Source organism: Schistocerca americana, chromosome 11 (assembly GCF_021461395.2).
Source record: "Schistocerca americana isolate TAMUIC-IGC-003095 chromosome 11, iqSchAmer2.1, whole genome shotgun sequence".
Lineage (NCBI taxonomy): Eukaryota > Metazoa > Arthropoda > Insecta > Orthoptera > Acrididae > Schistocerca > Schistocerca americana.
In genome coordinates this window covers 153,620,222-153,634,888 of record NC_060129.1, presented here as the reverse complement: position 1 = coordinate 153,634,888, position 14,667 = coordinate 153,620,222, and the positions used below count along the sequence as shown (strand labels likewise).

At 45.9% G+C, this 14,667-nt stretch overlaps 1 protein-coding gene across 11 annotated transcripts in view; it reads left to right on the top strand.

Moving 5' to 3' along the window:
• LOC124554092 (eukaryotic translation initiation factor 4 gamma 1-like) overlaps positions 1–14,667 on the top strand; it is a 656,327-nt gene that overhangs the window by 199,531 nt on the left and 442,129 nt on the right. For 2 of the 11 annotated variants that reach the window (XM_047128151.1, XM_047128149.1), the window contains exon 1: positions 11,571–11,658. The exons of the other annotated variants lie outside the window; for them this stretch is intronic. In XM_047128151.1, the coding sequence (XP_046984107.1) occupies positions 11,586–11,658 (73 nt within the window). In that variant the 5' untranslated portion in view covers positions 11,571–11,585. Of the gene's footprint in view, positions 1–11,570; positions 11,659–14,667 lie in introns of those variants that run through there. 11 annotated transcript variants of the gene reach the window in all.

Genomic DNA, 14,667 nt, shown 5'->3' with positions numbered 1-14,667 from the left:
CTTTCTTTCCCTTATGTTAACGTAACTACACTATTTCTCGTCACCCGTAAAGATATAGAAACATGTTTCACTGCAGGTACAGCTTCATCAGCGTTTTTTTTTTTTCTTTTTTTTGTTTTATGGCTCTCAAACATAAAGAATGTTCTTTACTGTTTATATACATGTAAATATTAGTTTTGAAATCGTAATTATAGGTTTTTGATGAGAACATAGAATTATGTATTCATACCTTCGTACCAGGTGATGTGGTTTTCCAGTTGTATTACGTTTTTAGAGTGTCTGTTTTCTTTTACAGTTTGTCATCTGCAACCGTATACAACTTAATGTAGACAAAATATTCACTCAATAATTACGATTTCGAAACTGTTACGGCCATGCCTGAAATTGATTAATTTTATGTGAAATTTTATTTTATGTGAAATCAAACAGTAAAGAACATTCTTTATGTTTAACAGCCATAAAATAAAAAAAACACTGATGATGTGGCAACTGCTGTGAATCATGGTTGGGATAAAAAAACAAAATTGTGTTTTTCTAAAGGCGGACTCCATCCAAAAACATATGTATTGGCATGATCGGTTTTGTGCACGATCGATTTGATGACGAGGAAGGAGAGTTGCACATATGGATACCCACTGAGTTATGTGATTTTGGCTTAAGGCGTGCAGTACCCACACAACTGATTTTTTTAACCTTCCCCGTTGCATGCAAATTTCGCACAGTGGTGGAACGATCACAGTTCTGGAGTATACTGACGTGCGTCTTTGTAGATTGACGTGTTTCATTGTCTTCGTCAAACCCCAAAGGTGTCCCTGAACGTGTAGACTCAGCAATGATGAAAACCATCCTCCTTAAAAGGAGAAAACCATTTTGTTGCCGTGATCTGTCCAGTGGCATTATCCCCACACGCGGCACCAATGTCTCTGCGTTGCTGTCACCCATCTACTCCATTTTCTAGCGTCCACAGTTCCACTCAAATCACCAAATAAGAAAATGACAACATGTAAACTCGGATAGGAACAGTGAGCTGCGAATAAAAAATGGCGATCGATAAATAAACCTGTAGCAACCGTAATACCAACATGAAAGAGGACGCTAATGGGCTATGTACCAACCTGTGCGATAGTACACAGCCGATGATGTTTGTTGTTACACGCTGCAATGTCGTTTTTGTTACGTCTTGTACTTTTCACTTAGTCGTTTTCTGAAACAAGGAGTTAGTGTGTGTGTGTGTGTGTGTGTGTGTGTGTGTGTGTGTGTTTATAGCGCAGGGGTATAAAACATGTTCATAAGCCCTCAACGGTGTAACGTTAGCGATGTTGTTGTTGTTGTTGTTGTTGTGGTCTTCAGTCCTGAGACTGGTTTGATGCAGCTCTCCATGCTACTCTATCCTGTGCAAGCTTCTTCATCTCCCAGTACCTACTGCAGCCAACATCCTTCTGAATCTGCTTAGTGTACTCATCTCTTGGTCTCCCTCTACGATTTTTACCCTCCACGCTGCCCTCCAATACTAAATTGATGATCCCTCGATGTCTCAGAACATGTCCTACCAACCGATCCCTTCTTCTAGTCAAGTTGTGCCACAAACTCCTCTTTTCCCCAATTCTATTCAATACCTCCTCATTAGTTATGTGATCTACCCATCTAATTTTCAGCATTCTTCTGTAGCACCACATTTCGAAAGCCTGTATTCTCTTCTTGTGTAAACTATTTATCGTCCTTGTTTCAAAAAATGGTTCAAATGGTTCTGAGCACTGTGGGACTTAACATCTGAGGTCCCCTAGAACTACTTAAACCTAACTAACCAAAGGACATCACACACATCCATCCCCGAGGCAGGATTCGAACCTGCGACCGTAGCGGTCGTGCGGTTTCAGACTGTAGCGCCTAGAACCGCTCGGCCACTACTTTGAGTGTCTCATTTCCTAATCTAATTCCCTCAGCATCGCCCGATTTAATTCGACTACATTCCATTAGTCTCGTTTTGCTTTTGTTGATGTTAATCTTATACCCTCCTTTCAAGACACTGTCCATTCAACTGATCTTCCAAGTCAGTATACGCGTATAATAACGGGTACATATCCGACAACTTTTGTTGGAAACGGGAGTGGCTTTAGCTATTTTGCCAGTGGCCAGGTTCCCATGATTGAGCCCGTAACACCTAAATAAGCATTTCCGACCTCAGCCATCCAAACAGCGCCTTACTAGTGTCGGAGTAGGCGAGCTGCATGCGTGCTCGCCGCTGCAGCCCTTCTGTTCCCTGTCGCCGCGTTTGCAGTGAAGCGAACGACGCGGAAGTTCGTAGCACCAGTCCTGCGGCGTCGCGACGTCCGCCGGAAGTGGTCGCCCACAGGTTAAACTCGCCACTGCTAAACTAAACAGAGGCGCCGTTTTATATCAGCGACTTCCTTGTCTCCGTCCGCAGTGAACTGTCCAGAGAAATCTGCGACTGGGGTGACGATTTCTCGGTAGGAAGGACGCACCGTGTTGTCTCGGTCTGACAGGCGTCGGCAGAGTTGGAGGAAGCTGATGTGTGTCCCAGGCAAGCGTGACGAGACGCTCGCTGCCCACGTCGAGTATTAACACTTTACCTTCCGCATGTCTCGTACAGATGTATTCGCTTGGCGCCGGCAGCGCTAATTCGGATTACTTGTCACCTTTTCGTTGACGCCAAGCTTCAAACACGTTGACTTTTGCGCGCTTTAATTTTTCCGGAAATCCTCTATTTCGCCGTATCGTTCCACAAACTCGAATTTTCTTATCAAGTAACTTGTCTGCAAGTTCTACATTGTTATAGTAATTATCCATGTAGAGGTGATGCCACTTTCCATTTAAAAAATGTCGTGTGACGAGGGCCTCCCGTCGGGTAGACCGTTCGCCTGGTGCAGGTCTTTCGATTTGACGCCGCTTAGGCGACTTGCGCGTCGATGGGGATGAAATGACGATGATTAGGACAACACAACACCCAGTCCCTGAGCGGAGAAAATCTCCGACCCAGCCGGGAATCGAACTCGGGCCCTCAGGATTGACAGTCTGTCGCGTAGTCCACTCAGCTACCGGGGGCGGACTTTCCATAATAAGGTGTCAATAGTTCCATCACTGTTTTTGGTAAACTTTGTCCACCGCCGGAATATACACGACTGGCCATTAAAATTGCTACACCACGAAGATGACGTGCTACAGACGCGAAATTTAACCGACAGGTAGAAGACGCTGTGATATGCAAATGATTAGCTTTTCAGAGCATTCACACAAGGTTGGCGCCGTTGGAGACACCTACAACGAGCTGACATGAGGAAAGTTTCCAACCGATTTCTCATACACAAACAGCAGTTCACCGGCGTTGCCTGGTGAAACGTTGTTGATGCCTCGTGTAAGGAGGAGAAATGCGTACCATCCGACTTTGATAAAGGTCGGATTGTAGCCTATCGCGATTGCGGTTTATCGTATCGCGACATTGCTGCTCGCGTTGGTCGAGATCCAATGACTATTAGCAGAATATGGAATCGGTGCGTTCAGGAGGGTAATACGGAACGCCGTGCTGGATCCCAACGACCCCGTATCAGTAGCAGTCGAGATGACAGGCATCCGCACGGCTGTAACGGATCGTGCAGCCACGTCTCGATCCCTGAGTCAACAGATGGGGACGTTTGCAATACAACAACCATCTGCACGGGCAGTTCGACCACGTTTGCAGCAGCATGGACTATCAGCTCGGAGACCATGGCTGCGGTTACCCTTGACGCTGCATCACAGACAGGAGCGCCAGCGATGGTTTACTCGACGACCAACCTGGGTGCACGAATGGCAAAACGTCATTTTTTCGGATGAATGCAGGTTCTGTTTACAGCATCATGATGATCGCATCCGTGTTTGGCGACATCGCGGTGAACGCACATTGGAACCGTCTATTCGTCATCGCCATACTGGCGTATCACCCGGCGTGATGGTGTAGGGTGCCATTGGTTACACGTCTCGGTCACCTCTTGTTCGCATTGACGGCGCTTTGAACAGTGGACGTTACATTTCAGATGTGTTACGACCCGTGGCTCTACCCTTCATTCGATCCCTGCGAAATCCTACATTTCAGCAGGATAATGCACGACCGCACGTTGCAGGGCCCGTACGGGCCTATCTGGACACAGAAAATGTTCGACTGCTGCCCTGGCCAGCACATTCTCAAGATCTCTCACCAATTGAAAACGTATGGTCAATGGTGGCTGAGCAACTGGCTCGTCACAATACGTCAGTCACTACTCTTGATGAACTGTGGTATCGTGTTGAAGCTGCACGGGCAGCTGTACCTGTACACGACATCCAAGCTCTGTTTGACTCAATGCCCAGGCGCATCAAGGCCGTTATTACGTCCAGAGGTGGGTTGTTCTGGGTACTGATTTCTCAGGATCTATGCACCCAAATTGTGTGAAAATGTAACCACATGTCAGTTCTAGTATAATATATTTGTCCAATGAATACCCACCGAGCGAGGTGGCGCAGTGGTTAGCACACTGGACTCGCATTCGGGAGGACGACGGTTCAATCCCGTCTCCGGCCATCCTGATTTAGGTTTTCCGTGATTTCCCTAAATCGTTTCAGGCAAATGCCGGGATGGTTCCTTTGAAAGGGCACGGCCGATTTCCTTCCCAATCCTTCCCTAACCCGAGCTTGCGCTCCGTCTCTAATGACCTCGTTGTCGACGGGACGTTAAACACTAACCACCACCACCAATGAATACCCGTTTATCATCTGCATTTGTTCTTGGTGTAGCAATTTTAATGGCCAGTCGTGTATCTTGAATGAGCAGCTGTATCCCGTACTCGAATCACACAGTATACGAATGAGTATGCCGTATTTCGTAATTTTCGACGGATTGTAAACTTTAAATTTCCTTCATCAGTTGAGATGTTTTGGCTCTTTTTGGAAAAATTACCAATTACGAATTGCACTTTGAAAGCCGGTCGGTACTACCCCGTTTATTGTTGTTGTCGGAAAAATGCAAGAATGATAATATTTGCCTGAATCGGTTGCGGGACATCGTTTTCCGAAATATGTGTGTCTATCAACGGATTCGTTGACCAGTAATCATCAATACTTGCTTTTTTTACGTGTCTATCAACGGATTCGTTGACCAGTAATCATCAATACTTGCTTTTTTTACAATTCCCATAAGGATAGCAAGCTCAAACCATTTTCTAAGTCGTAACGTCGACAAATTTGTCATTTTTTTTAATCGTGTTTCTTTCTACTGCAATTTTGTCCGTAATACTTGTTGGTTTCGTTGCTAACATATTTAAGTAGATCGTTCCCAATACATAATTCTACGATATCCACGACACTCTGTGTATCTTTGGGAAATATGTGTGGACCCGGAGATCCTTCAAATTTATTATTGGTGCTCAGTAAATCATAGTCTGTCTTCGTCTGATTCATCCGAATCAGTTGGCAACCGTAGCGTTCGCCGAATTCTTCTTGGCATTATTTCACTATCCTCCGACGATTCTGATTCACTTTCATTTTTTTGGTGTCCAATGTCTTCTTCCCAATCGGCCAAGTCGTCCGGAACGACAGACGAGACGACCGCGCATTCATCGCAAATACTCGTATCGTCTCTTTCGTCTGCCATGATGAAAGTGCACAAGTACTTATAAAAACAAAAAAGTTGTTGACGTTTCTGACATTGTTACCTAAACAAAACACCATCACAATGAAAAAGATACTGAAGTGCTGTCACCGGCCACTGCGTGATACTATGCTCACGACACCACTGTGGTGTCGCCTTTCGGCAATGTGTTAATAACTCTGCAGACGATGTTAATAGTAACCTCAGTATTTTCACAGACGATGAACTTATAACAGAATACCGTCTGCAAAAAGCTTGACAAGTATTCAGTCCGATCTTGATAAGATTTCAATACGGTGCAAACTTTGGCGACTTGCTTTTATTCGCAATTGATAAACTGTGCAGTTCGCAAAATGAAGAGACGTAGACTCCTACGTCTAGAATAGCAACGAGCTACTGTTGGAATCGGCCCACCCATACAAATACCTGGCTATTACATTTAGTAGGAACATGAAATGGAACGATCACATACGCTCAGCCGTAAATAGAACAGGTGGCACACTAAGCTTCATCGTTAGAATACTGGGTAACTCACGTCACTCGAGCGACCAGATCTAGAGTATTACTCAAGTGTGAGGGACCCGTACCAAATACGACTAATGTGGGAGTGTGTCGGAGAAACCTTGAAGAAAGTCAATTAGCAGACACCTGATGATGATCGGGAAAAACCTACAAGTCAAGTTTCAAGAACCGGCTTCAAATGAAGGATCCTGAAATATGAGTGTGGTTTGAAACGTTCTCGGGATCACCACGAGAGGTCAGCGCTAGCTCAGTGAGTCGTCCACGTGATATTCATTGGACTGTTTTGCCTGTAAGCGCGTGCCACGTCAGTGCGCTTGGGAGAGAGCTGTGGCGGTGACGTGGCTCTGTTGTTGTTCCCGCGTAGTGCTTTGCGAAGATGGAACTCTGCTGCAAATTCCGTATAGAAACTGCTAGGCATTCCATCGCGCACTGGAGCTGTATTAAATTCTAGCTAGCGGTAAAGCATGGGGAACTGACAGGTCCCGCCTCCCGCTATTTTATAGGACGTTCAGAATCATAAATTGCAAGCAGACTTACAAACTACTCAAGAACATACTAACGAACAGGAAAATCAAGGTCTCACTCCATGGCACGAACAGTAAGAGCATGGTTCTGAATAATGGTCTGCCACGGAGTTCGGCACTAGCACCCGCTCTCTTCAATCTGTATATAGGTGACTTGCCAGAAACTAAATCACGCAAATTTGCATATGCAGATGACCTGGCCATCGCATATCAGAGTAAAACCTACAACGATCTCGACGAAACACTGAATGCAGACCTTGAAGTCCTGAACACCTATTACTCCAAGTGGCACCTACTTCCCAACCCCAACAAAACAACCAGCACTATAATGCACCTCAACAACAGAGAGACACACAGAAAATTGCAGATCTTTTCGAATGGCCAAAGCGTAAGACATGAGGATAAGCCTAAATATTTGGGAGTGAAACTAGACCGGACCCTAACGTACAGCTCACACCTCGAAGACACAAGGCAAAAACTAAAATCCCGCAATGCTATCCTTTCAAAACTGGCTGGAACAACATGGGGATGTGGAGCGAACACTTTGAGACCTTCAGCACTAGCCCTTGTCTACAGTGTAGCTGAATACTGTTCACCAGTCTGGAGGAGAAGTGCACACGTATCTAAAGTGGATGTCCAGCTGAGGGAGACAATGCGAATAATCTCGGGAACTCTTAGGGCCACCCCCTGTGCATGGCTTCCTGTACTACCGAACATAGAGCCTCCAGAAATCAGGCGATCACAGCTAGCCCTAAAAACCTACAGGAAAATTATAGACAACCCGGACCTCCCTATCCACCAAGATCTGACACCGACAAACAGGCTTAAATCCAGATCACCCTTTTGGAAAATCGGTGAAGAACTGCAAGCCTTTGAGCCGAGAACGGCCTGGAACGAAGTATGGTCGGCAAGTGAATTTAAGAACAAAAATTTAGTACACGATCCGAACAAGCAGATTGATGGCTTCAACCTACCAAGAAGAGTGTGGACAGCTCTAAACCGGGTCAGAACGAGTGTTGGGAGATGTAAAGACCTGATGAACAAGTGGGGCCTGGCAGACAGCGCTGTATGTGAGTGCGGTGAAATACAGACAATGGACCATCTACTCGTGTGCAAAGTGTATGGCTATGGTGGAGAACTCATGGACATACATAGACTCAGCGACTCAGCCATAGACTGGCTCAAAAACATATCTAATGTAGTGTAGAATTATATTGTTTTCTTTTTTAGTATATAGTGATAAGAATATTGTAAATTATGCCTCTGCGATGCCGAACGAGTAAATAAATAAAATAGGACGTTCGATCTCGTTTAGATTACGGCAGCGTCGTCTACTGATCAGCCCGTTTTTCCTACCTCAAGATATTAGACACTGTCCACATGAGGGCATTCGGATATGAAGAGGAGCCTCTCGGAGCAGCCCAGATCTGAGTCTGTGTGCAGAGGCTGGTGAACCACCCTTCTGGATTCGGCGACGTATGCCGTTGGCTCCAGAGGCAGTGTCTCCTCAGTCATTGGCATTTAGTGCAGTGGTCCAACCCAACTTTGAAACGCTGTTCAGGAATCGTACCCTGGGACCGAGCCATTCGGCGTGCGTGCTACTGACTGTCTCAAGGATCTGAATGTATCACACCTCCAAATACACGGCCAGGGATGGACCGCGTTGCCGCCCTTCAGCTGCCCAGACTATTTTAAGCTTGACGCGGTACAAGAAAGCTTGTACTCCAGATAAGGTTTTTACAACTTTGTTCCTTTCATTTTGAGTAGGTACCAATGTTTCACCGTTGTTTATCTGCACGGATCACAGCAAAAGGATGTCCTCGGCTGTACCGCTAATTCCCATGATAGTGTTTCCAAAGTGCGTCTTCCGGAACAGTTTACAAATTATCGTGCCGAGTTATATGGCGTTATGATGGCACTGGAGAAGATGCAGAGACATCACCATACAAGGTTCTTGTCTGTTCCGATACGCTTAGTGCATTACTAGCACTTCACCAGATGTGTCCAGCAGAGTATACGTGACCGAATGTCTCCAGTAGACCAGTCGATTCAGCTCATCCGTGACTCCTTATAGCGGCTCCAACACATTGGCAAGGAGGTGAGCTTTTGCTGGATTCCTGGTCACATTGAGATACAGGGCAACATGGCCGGTAAAGCCGCCAAGGAAGCATATTGGTGTGGTGTCCCATCCCGCTGCACGCCGTTATCTCATTTTGTGACAGACGCATCAGGTGTCTGTGGGGGACTGAATTGTTGCAGGTTACAGAAAACATAGCGCGGTCGCTTAAATGGACCACACAGGCGTGGCCGCTTGAACGAGTTTCTGCTTACGAATGTTCTAGTTGCACCACTTTTTTCGCTTTGTGATAGGTGGCGCTGTAATAGTCACAAACATATGGCTCACAATTTTAGACGAACAGTTGCTAACAGGTAGGTTTTTCAAATTAAAATACAGAACGTAGGTACGTTTCAACATTTTATTTCGGTTGTTCCAATGTGATACATGTACCTTTGTGAACTTATCATTTCTGAGAACGCATGCTGCTACAGCGTGATTACCTGTAAATACCACATTAATGCAATAAATTCTCAAAATGACGTCCGTCAGCCGGCCGAAGTGGCCGTGCGGTTAAAGGCGCTGCAGTCTGGAACCGCAAGACCACTACGGTCGCAGGTTCGAATCCTGCCTCGGGCATGGATGTTTGTGATGTCCTTAGGTTAGTTAGGTTTAACTAGTTCTAAGTTCTAGGGGACTAATGACCTCAGCAGTTGAGTCCCGTAGTGCTCAGAGCCATTTGAACCATTTTTGATGTCCGTCAACCTCAATGCATTTCGCAATACGTGTAACGACACATTACGTAGGAAATAGCATACATTGCACCATCTATATTGACATCGATGAAATGGGGGCCAGGTATCCTTTCTCCCATAATGCCGCACCATACATTAACCCGCCAAGGTCGCTGATGTTCCACTTGTCGCAGCCATCGTGGGTTTTCCGTTGCCCAATAGTGCATATCATGGCGGTTACGTTACCGCTGTTGGTGAATGACGCCTCGTCGCTAAATAGAACACGTGCAGAAAATCTGTCATCGTCCCGTAATTTCTCTTGTGCCCAGGTGCAGAACTGTACACGACGTTCAAAGTCGTCTCCATACAATTCCTGACACACAGAAATATGGTACAGGTGCAATCGATGTTGATGTAGTATTCTCAACACCGACGTTTTTGAGATTCCCGATTCTCGCGTAATTTGTCTGCTACTGACGAGCGGATTAGCCGCGACAGCAGCTAAAACACCTACTTGGGCATCATCATTTGTTGCAGGTCGTGGTTGACGTTTCACATGTGGCCGAACACTTCCTGTTTCCTTAAATAACGTAACTATCCGGCGAACGGTCCGGACACTTGGATGATGTCGCCCAGGATACCGAGCAGCATACATAGGACACGGCCGTTAGGCATTTTGATCACAATAGCCATACATCAACACGATATCGACCTTTTCCGCAATTGGTAAACGGTGCATTTTAACACGGGTAATGTATCACGAAGCAAATACCGTCCGCACTGCAGAATGTTACGTGATACCACGTACTTATACGTTTGTGACTAATACTGCACCATCTATCACAAAGCGAAAAAAGTGGTCCAACTAAAACATTCATATTTCTATACGTACTACACGATTATGTAATAAAAAATGGGGGTTAGTATTAAAAAAAAAAGCAGTTGATATGGCAGCGCCATCTAGCGGGCTAACTGTAGCGCCATCTGGTTTCCCCGCTTAAAGGTAGACAAGTTTCGTTCTTTGTAGTTTTTTCGTTTGATGCTTATTTCGTGAGATATTTGGACGGGTCACGATCAATGGACCACCATGTATGCTGATATCGGAGCAGCCCTCCAGCATCGTCGCCGATTGTGATTCAGATATTAGAAAAGTGTTGAAATTTAGTGGACTATGAGACCTCATCCTTAAGTTGGTGGGAATGGGAACCAGACGTTAATGCATTATATACTGCTCGGCATGTTGCGGAACTTTCGTCCCCACCCGCATGATTGGCATGCTGAATTTTCTTCAGGGCGTGTAGCAATGTAAGCTCTTTGTCAACGCAACGCATACTTGTATCTGTATCTAGCCAATTTTGAACAGAGAGTCACTCTTCTGAAGCTTCAGTCAGTTCAAGTCGCGGCCGTACAATACGCACGCACAAGGCTGGGTTTTACTAACACCACTTCTGTTTTGTTTCTGTCAACAATAACGAAAAACCGACTTGAATCACAATTTCGTTTGCAGTTGCCGTACCAGCACCAACAGCTTCCCTTCTGTGCAGTTTCCGCTCAACGACAGTGTCAGAGTGAAAAGAGAATTTGTATCTGGCGCCGAGGTGAGAACGGAGAATACTGCGCCGAAGCTAATCTCTTTACACGACGACCGAGGATATTACGTTTATTGCGTCGCGAAGTTGACCCGTGGATCTCTGGGCAGTTCGGTACATCTAACAGCAGGAGCATCAAAGTGAAGAGAGTGGAGGATAATTTTCTAAATTTTCCGAAGGAGGAATAGGCGTTAGAGAGAGTGCGGTTGTGCGTGTATGGCTAATTTGGCGGTCCTGGAGCGGTTGTGCGGTGATGGTGCGGACTCTGCGCTGTGTACAGCAGCTGCGCGTACCACGATGGTGATTGATGGTGGGTGCTAGACGGGACTCATGGAATAGGCGCGGAGCGGAGGCCAGCGTGGCCCATGGCGGGAGCCGCTAAGCACCACCACCTCTGAGAGCCGGCCCCAGCGCCAGAGACACCGCAGGAACCCAGCAGAGCAGAGCAGCAGCAGCAGCAGCACAGTAGAGGAGCGCGGAAGACTGGCAGCCTCTGGCCGCGAGACACGACGCACCGCAGCGCAGCGCCGGAGCGCCGCCATGATGGGCAGCGAGGAGGCCCTCCAGCCGGACGTCATCATGTTCCAGCACCAGCACCAGCACCAGCAGATCGGTGAGTGGCCGAGCGCGCTTCACACGCTCCCCCCACCAGTCGCGGCCCTGGCAGACGTCTTCACCCCGGCGTCAAGTGGCGCGTCTTACACCGGGTCCAGGCATCCGTTAGGCTGGTGCACAAGTTCGTGGCGTTCTTGTGTTTTATGTTGCCATTATGGTTACTATAGATTTGTTGTTGTTCTTGTGGTCTTCAGTCCAGAGACTGGTTTGATGCAGCTCTCTATGCTACTCTATCCTGTGCAAGCTTCTTCATCTCCCAGTACCTACATCCTTCTGAATCTGCTTAGTGAATTCATCTCTTGGTCTCTCTCTACAATTTTTACCCTCCACACTGCCCTCCAATACTAAATTGGTGATCCCTTGATGCCTCAGAATATGCCCTACCAACCGATCCCTTCCTCTAGTCAAGTTGTGTCACAAATTTTTCTCCCCAATTCTATCCAATACCTCCTCATTAGTTATGTGATCTACCCATCTAATCTTCAGCATTCTACTGTAGCACCACATTTCGAAAGCTTTTATTCTCTTCTTGTCCAAACTATTTATCGTCCGTGTTTCACTTCCTTACACGGCTACACTCCACACAAATACTTAAATCTATACTCGATGTTAACAAATTTCTCTTCTTCAGAAACGCTTTCCTTGCCATTGCCAGTCTACATTTTATATCCTCTCTACTTCGACCATCATCAGTTATTTTGCTCCCCAAATAGCAAAACTCCTTTACTACTTTAAGCGTCTCATTTCCCAATCTAATTTCCGCAGCATCACCGAGTTAACTCGACTACATTCCATTATCCTCGTTTTGCTTTTGTTGATGTTCATCTTATATCCTCCTTTCAAGACACTGTCCATTCCGTTCAACTGCTCTTCCAAGTCCTTTGCTGTCTCTGACAGAATTACAATGTCATCGGCGAACCTCAAAGTTTTTATTTCTTCTCCATAAATTTTAATTCCTACTTCGAATTCTTCTTTTGTTTCCTTTATTGCTTGCTCAATATACAGATTGAATAACATCGGGGAGAGGCTACAACCCTGTCTCACTCCCTTCCCAACCACTGCTTCCCTTTCATGCCCATCGACTCTTGTAACTGCTATTTGGTTTCTGTACAGTTGTAAATAGCCTTTCGCTCTCTGTATTTTACCCTTGCCACCTTCAGAATTTGAAAGAGAGTATTCCAATCAACATTGTCAAAAGGTTTGTCTATGTCTAGAAAAGCTAGAAATGTATTTTGCCTTTCCTTAATCTATTCTCTAAGCTAAGTCGTAGGGTCAGTATTGCCTCACGTGTTCCAACATTTCTACGGAATCCAAACTGATCTTCCCCGAGGTCGGCTTGTACCAGTTGCTCGATTCGTCTGTAAAGAATTCGCGTTAGTATTTTGCAGCGGTGGCTTATTGAACTCACAGTTCTCTCAACACCTGCTTTCTTTGGGATTGGAATTATTATATTCTTCTTGAAGTCTGATGGTATTTAGCCTGTCTGATACATCTTGCTCACCAGGTGGTAAGAGCTTTGTCAAGGCTGGCTCTCCCAAGGGTATCAGTAGTTCCAATGGAATGTTGTCTACTCCCGGGGCCTTGTTTCGACTTAGGTCTTTCAGTGCTCTGTCAAACTCTTCACGTAGTATGGATTTATTTATTGATTTACATTTTTCATTTGTAGTTCAAAAATGATTCAAATGGCTCTAAGCGCCATGGGACTTCTGAGAAGGTCATCAGTCCCGTAGACTTAGAACTACTTAAACCTAACTAACCTAAGGACATCATACACATCCATGCCCTAGGCAGGATTCGAACCTGCGACCGTAGCAGCAGCGCTGTTCCGGACATTCGTAGTTCACTATTGCTGTTTGAGTTTACATGTTGTCGTTAGTGATTGGATCTGTGAACGCTAGAAAATGGAGAGCCAGTTGGAGAAATCTGAACCTTTCCGACAAATTTTTCTGTTTGAGTTCAGCAGATGGGTGAAAGCAGCGCAGGCTGCCAGAAACATTTGCGCCAGTATGGGGATAATGCCACTGGACAGATCACGACAAGAAAATGGTTTTCTCGTTTTATGGAGGACGGTTTCGTCATTAATGACTCTCCATATTCAGGAAGACCTTCGGCCTTTGACGAAGATCGTTTAAACGCATTAATCCACAATGGGCCACGTTAGTGTACTAGTGAACTATCAAACGTCATCAACTGTGATCATTCCACCATCGTGCGAAATTTGCCTGCAGTGGGGAAGGTGTATGGGTGCCGCATGCTCCAAGCCAAAATCACAGAAATCAGCGGGTGGCCATATCTGTTTGTCTCTCTTGTATCGTTACTAGTGGTGAGAAAAGATCAAGATGACTGTGTGAAGTGGTGCTACTCCACGATAACGCTCGCTTGCACTCTGCTAGACTAACAAGAAAGACATGCAGGAGTTGGCTTGGGAAGTCATTCGACAGCCACTTTACTCACCTGATCTTGCGCACTCAGATTTAACTTTCTCCGCCCTCTGTCGAACGACCTGCAAGGAACTTTCTTTCCGGATGGAAGTGCGCTCCGAACCATGGCTTGACAAGTTCTTCGCCTCAAAACCACACGATTTCTGCAGTCCCTGAATCGAAGAGTTACCCCAGCATTGGCAGTTTGTTGTAAATAGTGAATGAGAATATACTGGGTGTTCAAAAAGTCTCTACGCAGTGTCGTATGATCATTACAGGCGTGTGCCGTATGATTGTTCGCCTGCCCGGGTTACTTCCCTTCAAGTGGACTCTCCCAACATTCCACTGTTTCGTTTATCTCAGCCAGCGTCAGTAGTATCGTTGGTGTGTGTCGTTACGTGTTGACGTGAGCGTTTGAGTACAGTTCCTTTGTTCGTTTGTTTCGTTTTTGTCACTGTTAACATGCTAACCACTGAAGAACGTGTGTTTTTAGCCGAACAAGTGTTCAAAGCTGGCGGTAAATAACACAGTTTCACTACTTCAACAATTAAATTCAGTTTTCTCGGAGACAACACTCCCACATCGCG